At 38.1% G+C, this 7342-nt stretch overlaps 1 protein-coding gene across 1 annotated transcript; it reads left to right on the top strand.

Moving 5' to 3' along the window:
* The first annotated feature begins 2171 nt into the window (after window positions 1-2171).
* On the top strand, window positions 2172-2828 carry LOC125669036 (craniofacial development protein 2-like). Its single transcript, XM_048903480.2, has one exon. The coding sequence runs from the start codon at window positions 2172-2174 to the stop codon at window positions 2826-2828; it is 657 nt and encodes a 218-aa protein (XP_048759437.2).
* The last annotated feature ends 4514 nt before the right edge of the window (window positions 2829-7342 follow it).

Here is a 7342-nt window from a genome sequence, read left to right as displayed (position 1 = left end):
TTACTCAATGCCATGGGCCTCGTGTATTACTGTATAATTATGGCTTCATGTAGGAAAGAGAGGATTTTTTGAGCCTTTTTAATTTTTTACGCATTGGAATTACAGTCGGATAAGTATAGAAGAATAAAAGAAATCGTCTACTCGTCACCATCAAATATGTTACCTTTTTTCTCTCTCTCTTATAGGCTATTTTAGACATATTTTTAAGGGTCAATAAATTTTTTTAAAATTCTTTTTAATATATATCCACCACATGTACATATTTACATGTACACGTGTTATTTTCAGAAAATCTTGGGGGGAAAGTATCTTTAGGCTCCTTTCAATAATAAATTTGATATAAAAAAAACGTACAAGTTTCCCGATACTACTCGAATCTTACACTGTTGCCAATCTCTATACACACACGTGTGCTTTAAAACAATTTTGACGATTTGTTACTTTTATGTAACATACCAAATTGTAATGAGATAAATTAAATTCAGTGCAGGCAATTTTGCATTGAAAACTAATTTAATAAAGGGGCGAGGTGTATATAGGTGGAATATTCTAATCCTTTACTCACTTTTTTTTTTTTTTTTTTTTTTTTACATGAAGGGCTACTGCTACTGTATGAAAAAGTGAAGATAAAGAACACTGATCAATCTCATAAATCCTAAATAGCAATGGCACATCAGACTGAGGGGGGATCAGGCGCCTGAGAAAGAGAAGAAAAAACACCCTCCTTTATGTCATATACTTCGTATCGATTACCGTATTTTATCACAGTTCACAAAGCCCCCCCCCCCCCCCCCCCCCCCCCAAAGCGTCATCCCACACAAGGGGCATGCATTCTACATATATTCTGATAATTTATTGCATACAAATGCACCACTCCATCATGTAGTAAGAAAGGAATACTACTGAACTGTTTTTTATCTTGGAATTCGTTTGCATGTAGGGACACTTGATATAACCAAAAGGTTCCAATACACCATCCCTCCTTATATACCTCTGTATACTCGTAAATTTTCCTCGCTTATGATTCCAAGAAAATGATAACTACACTTCTATCTTAAGTGGGGACAACGCAGTGGTAGACTGTAGATTTATATACCTGAACATTTTCAGAATGGTGAAAGCCTTCAAGTATTGACAATGCATTCTTTTGTAAACTCTTCTAAATTACATACATTAATCGGAGATAAGGCAAACCTGCCCGACCATTCAGCTATTGTGTACTTCTGTTTGATACGTGCCATGTAACACAGCCTTGCAGAAGTGAAACAAGTACCAGTACTCATTCTAAGTTACATCAAATTCCGCCAGACTTTATGTGCAATGATTCCCAGGAAGTTGCACTACTAGAATCTATTCACCATATTGAACACTTAAAAACACCGTAACAGATTATAGATGAAATATATATATGACAAACTCTGCTCAGTTATTTTTACCGAAATGGAGGGGAAAATATCCAAAGCCACAAATAGAAATTATAAGAAACGTGTAAAATATTCTAAAACCTATTGGAATAAAGAATTTAATTGATGCCTTTGTGGACTGTCATGATTTCTTTTGCACATAGGTTGGGGGGAAGTAGCCGTCTTTAAAAGATATTCTCCTTTCAATATAGGCTAAGAAATTTGATAAAACGTGCTTCCCGATATGACTAATCGAATCTTAAACTGTAATTTGTTGCCAACCTCCATACTTACGCATGCTTTAAAACAATTTGACGATTTGTTACTTTTATGTAACACACTAAATTGTGATGAGATAAATCAAATTCAGTTCAGGCAATTTTGCATCGTGTATTGGTGGTTTATACCACTGGGTAGTGATAAGCGTCTAGCGTGGAAGAGGTCCTACGTCTCTAGACCTGTTGCTGCCGCTGGCTAGCCTACTTGTAGGCGAAAGGGATCGAGTCGAGTGCGTAAATCTTTCCTTGCCAGTACATAGCCTCTACACTGCCAATACTGCTATGCACAGTGCCTCCTCATAGCAATGTACGGGTACTTGGGTCTTATAACTCAAGCTAATCTGTAGGGGATCTCGGAGTACCAAGGACCTCAGAGATGAAGTGTGTAGACCCATCGGCGTATGAATATGCCCTAGCACTCATCAACATTGGCCCAGCTTTGGGAAAATAGCTCTACTGCCTTGTAGATGACTTTGGAAAGTCAAAGGCTATGGGAGTAAACCCGGACAGAAAATCCGAGCAGATGGAACTCGTCAGCAATCATCTATGGAAAGAACAACCCAGAAAGAAAACCCGGTCCAATAGAGTGGAGGTTTGGCTCAGGGCCAACTCAACTACCCTATCCAGTAAAAAAGAGCCAGTTACAAAAACTACAACAAGTGTCATAAATGTTAATTTTGTCTGCAGAGACTCTAGCCAGGATGCAGGCGATGCGACATCTTCTAGGAGATCGAGTCAGAGTCTTTTAACAGAAACCCTTTGTGTTGGAACATGGAATGTTCGCACAATGTATGATACATCAAAGACAGCACAAGTTGCTGATGAAATGCAGAGATATAAGTTGGGCATACTTGGAATAAGTGAATGTCGATGGATAAAGTCAGGCAAGATCATCAGAATAAACAGTGGTCAAACCATCTTGTACTCCGGGCATAATGTCAAACACCAAAGTGAAGTTGCAACCATGATAAGCAAAGACCAGAACAAAACACTGTTAGAATGGGAACCAATCAGTGACAGATTGATTAGAGCAAGATTCAATTCCAAGGACTGTAAACTTACAATCCTACAGTGCCATGTGCCAACAAATGATGCTGGAGAAGAAGTGAAAGACGATTTCTATGAACAGTTTCAGATGGTCGTCTAAACTTCCTCAGAATGAATGGGTGACATGAATGCAAAAGTGGGTGCTGACAACACTGACTGCGAAAAATCTATGGGCAAACATGGTTGTGGAATTAAAAATTACAATGGGTGACGCCTAATTTACTTCTGCCTCAACAACAACCAAATGATAGGTGGCACCATATTTCCACACAAAGACATATAAACTAGCTTGGAAATCCCCAGATGATAGGACAACTAACCAGATCGATCATATATTACCGATACTGTAAACAAGAAACGGCATAACTTTACAATGTAAAGGTATATAGAGGAGCAGATGTCAACAGAAACCACTACCTGTTGAAAGCTACTATAAAACTTAAGTTTCGCAGAAATCCTCAACAACAAGAAACAAAACGAAGGCTTGATGTAGAAAAATTAAAGATTCCAGACATAAAAAAGTAATTCAACCTGGTATTGAAAAACGCTTGAAGACATCTCTGATAAAACTGAGGATATTCAAGGAAAGTGGGACACCATCAAGAAAACATATGCTGAAACAGCCGTAGAAACTATTGGTTACATTTAAAAAACAAAACTAATAAAGAATGGCCAACTTCTGGTACATAGGAAAAATAGGCGAAAGGAACACCTTGAAGCAGGATAATTATCAACACTAAGTCTATAAGAGTGCAAGAAGTTGCGAAGAACAACTACAAGCTGCGTATAAAGAAAAGGACAAAGAGGTCAAAATGTGCTAGGAGTGACAAAAGAACGTATGTCAACACGCTAGCCAAAGAAGCTTCACATGGAGAAATGAACGCTGTATATAAGATAACAAAAAAAAACCTACGTGGGAGAACTACCACCCAACCAGCTCTTGTTAAGGACAAAGAAGGTCATCCACTGTCAACAGAGCATGAACAAGCCAAACGATGGGTTCAGCATTTCCAGGAGGCATTGAATTGTCCTGAACCTGATGATCCAGCTATCCTTGAACCTGCCGAGGAAGACCTAGAAACAATCATAAATCCACCAACCCTAGAGGACGTACAAAACTCCATCAAATCACTAAAGAATGGTAAATCTCCAGGGAATAACTCCATCCGTGCTGAGATACTGAAGTCAGATATTGTAAGATTATCAAAAATACTACTGAACTTATTATTGTACATTTGGGAAAATGAAACCTTACCACATGACTGGAGTAAAGGGCTTATTGTAAAACTTCCCAAAAAAGGAGATATCCACATCTGTGACAACTGGAAAAGACTAACACTTCTTTCAGTCCCATGTAAGGTTTTCTGTAGAATACTTCTGAACAGAATAGATATGGTTGCCATGAAACTGAGAGAGGAACATGCTGGATTCAGGAGAGGAGGGAATGTGTAGACCAGATTTATGCCATTCGTAACATTATAGAACAATGTTATGAATGGCAAATGCCACTATGAAAGGCGAAGATAACGAACAGTGATCAATCTCATAACTCCTATAAGCAATACATATACGTCAACTCCACATACTTCAAGAAAGCATTTGACAGTGTGCATGGGGAAACATTGTGGAGAATAGTACGATTACATGAATACCAATGAAGATATGTAATCTTATAAGAGCATTCTATCCAAACTTTGAATGCAGTGTACTTTTGGAAAAGACAATATTAGATTCATTCAGTATCAAATCAAGAGTGAGACAAGAATGTATACTATCACTTATTCTCTTTTTAATGGTCATTGATTTGATTTAAAGATAAACAACACATGGCAAAATGAGATGCATTCAATCGACCATGTTCAGCCACCTAGAAGACCTGGACTTTGCAGAAGTGTCAGGAAACCTCACCCATTTACAAGAAAAGACAGATAAATTAAATATCCTTTCCAAACAAACTGCGGTTAATATCAGTACCAAGAAGACCAAGGTGATGACACTCAATGCACCAGCAGAACCTGTCATCTTAAATGGAGATCCTCTAGAGGAAGTAGATGATTTTTATTTACCTGGGAAGTATTCTTAGTAAAGAAAACGGAATTGGGAAAGACATCAAAGCAAGGCTCAGTAAAGCACACTCAGCATTTGATCAACTCCAGCCCATCTGGAACTCAAACAACTACAGTCTGAGGACCAAACTCCAACTTTACAACAGTGATGTCAAATCAGTCCTCCTGTATGGGTCCGAATGCTGCTATTGACAGTGATATGAGAAAAGTTGAGATATTTCTGGCCTAGAAAAATAAATAAGATCAGTAACAAAGACTTGCAAAAGTAAGAGCATTAAATTAGAAACCAAGCAAAGACGAATGAGATGGCTTGGACATGTAATGTGAATGCCCCCAGAATAGAACACTCAAGGTAGCCCTTTATTGGACACCATCTGGAAAGAGATCGAGAGGTAGACCACGCACCACCTGGCGGAGAACTCTAACATCTGAGTTAGAGGAGACGGGCTACTCATGGGGACCAGTGTAGTTTGTGACAAAAGACAGAAGTACGTATACATGGTGGCTATTTCTTGAAGCCTTATCTCCCATCCGGGGCAAAGAGGATAAATAAAGTAAGTAAATTTGCATCGAAAAATATTTGGTGTTAAAGGGAGGGGTATCTATGATGATAACTGGAATATTCTAATCCTTATTCATTATTTTTTAATATAAGGGCTACTACTACTGTATGGAAAATAGAAGATAACGAACATTGATCAATCACAGAAATCCTAAATAGCAATGGCACACCAGACTGGGGAGAGAGGGTGCCATGTGCCTAGGAAAGAAAAAATCCTTATATCATGCACTTCGTATCGATTACCGTATTTTAGCACAGTTTACAAGGAAACGAAAAACCCAAAACACCCCCTCCCCCAAAAGAAAGCATCATCCCACACAAGGGACATATATCCTACATATATTCGGATGTATTCGGATAGTTTATTGCATACAAATGCACCACTACATCATGTAGGAAGAAAGGAATACTAGTATATCCGGAGAAGTCGGTTTTTATCTTGGAATTCGTTTGCCTTTAAGGACACTTGATATGAACAAAACGTTCATATATAGCATCCTTCCCTATATAACTCTATATATTATAGACTATATATTTATACCCTAAAACATTTTCAGAATGGTGAAAGCCTTTCAAGTACTAGCATTGACAATGCATTCTTTTGTAAACTCTTCTAATTTGCATAGATGAATCGGAGAAAATGCAAACCTACCCGAGCATTCAGCTATTGTGAACTTCTAATTGATGGGTATCATTCAACACAGCCTAGCAGAAATGAAACAAGTACCAGTACAAATACATGTACTCATTTTAAGTTACATCAAATTCCACCAGACTTTATGTGCAATGGTTCCCAGGAAGTTGCACTACTAGAATCTGTTACTATCTCTATATGAAGAACGACTGTCATTTGCCCTATCCTCAAAGATCCATCTTCACGTATACCAATCAATTATAGAGGTGCCAGTTTATTATCTTGTATAAGTGAATTGTATAGTGCTTTCATAGTTACACATCAAATTTCTTTCCTGGAGAATAACGAAATTCTTGCGGATGAATAGAAGGGTTTTCATAAAAACCGATCGTATGAGGATCAGATATTTACGCTTTCAGAGATAATAAGATATAACCATTAAATGTGTCCATTGATGAAAGGTGAAGATAACAAACAGTGATCAATCTTATAGGGAATACAAAATAGAGAGTTGGACAAACACGGACCACTGAATATACCAGAGGTGGGATCAGTTGCGTAGGAGGAGTAAACATCCCCTGTCGACCGGTCACATCCGCCGTGAGTCCTATATCTTGATCAGGTAAACGGAGTTACCCTTAGTCAAAATCAGTGTGCCAAGAATGGCCTAACAATCGGTATGAAACACACCAGACAGCATTTTGACCCAATGATAGGTTGTATTGGCAAACTATAGAATTTGCGAAATGCTGACTTTAAACGAGGCTGTTGAAACCCCCTGTTGTTAGTTTGCTGTTAATATTTATTTTCCCAAAAAAATATCTAAGTACGAAGCAGATGTGGAGTACTCTGTTGTGTCTTTTATTTTGAGTTTATAGGGATATATCAAATCGACATTTGAATGAAAATGATAATTTTTAATAGATAAAACGTCGTCGATATATCGAAATGTTGATATAGAGGCCACAGCGAAAGACATTTTCTTCTCATTTGGATTGATTGATTGATTGATTGATGTTTTCCACCACACTCAACAATTTTTCAGTTATCTGGTGGCGCCCAGTTTTTATTGATGGAAGAGAGAACCCAGATACAATGTACCTGGGAAGAGACCACTGACCTTCCGAAAGTAAACTGGGAAACTTTCTCACTTACCGGCGCGAGCGGGATTCGAACCCGCGCCGACAGAGGAGAGAAGGCCGTGTGATTTTGAGCGCGATGCTTTAACCACTCGGCCACGGAGGCACTCTGCTAAACTCTGAAAAAATATTTGATTTTGCTGATAGAGACATGATGTTGTCTTTTATTGAATAATTCAGATAGAAAATTATATGCATGTAATTCTGCCAAAA

Source organism: Ostrea edulis, chromosome 4 (genome assembly GCF_947568905.1).
Source record: "Ostrea edulis chromosome 4, xbOstEdul1.1, whole genome shotgun sequence".
NCBI classification, from domain to species: Eukaryota; Metazoa; Mollusca; class Bivalvia; order Ostreida; family Ostreidae; genus Ostrea; species Ostrea edulis.
The sequence above is the reverse complement of the archived record's forward strand: the minus strand, read 5'-3'. Positions and strand labels throughout refer to the sequence as shown.

What these genes read in the sequence shown, in the direction of transcription:
- LOC125669036 (XM_048903480.2), top strand. Translation starts at nt 2,172, where the DNA reads ATGGGAGTAAACCCGGACAGAAAATCCGAGCAGATGGAACTCGTCAGC.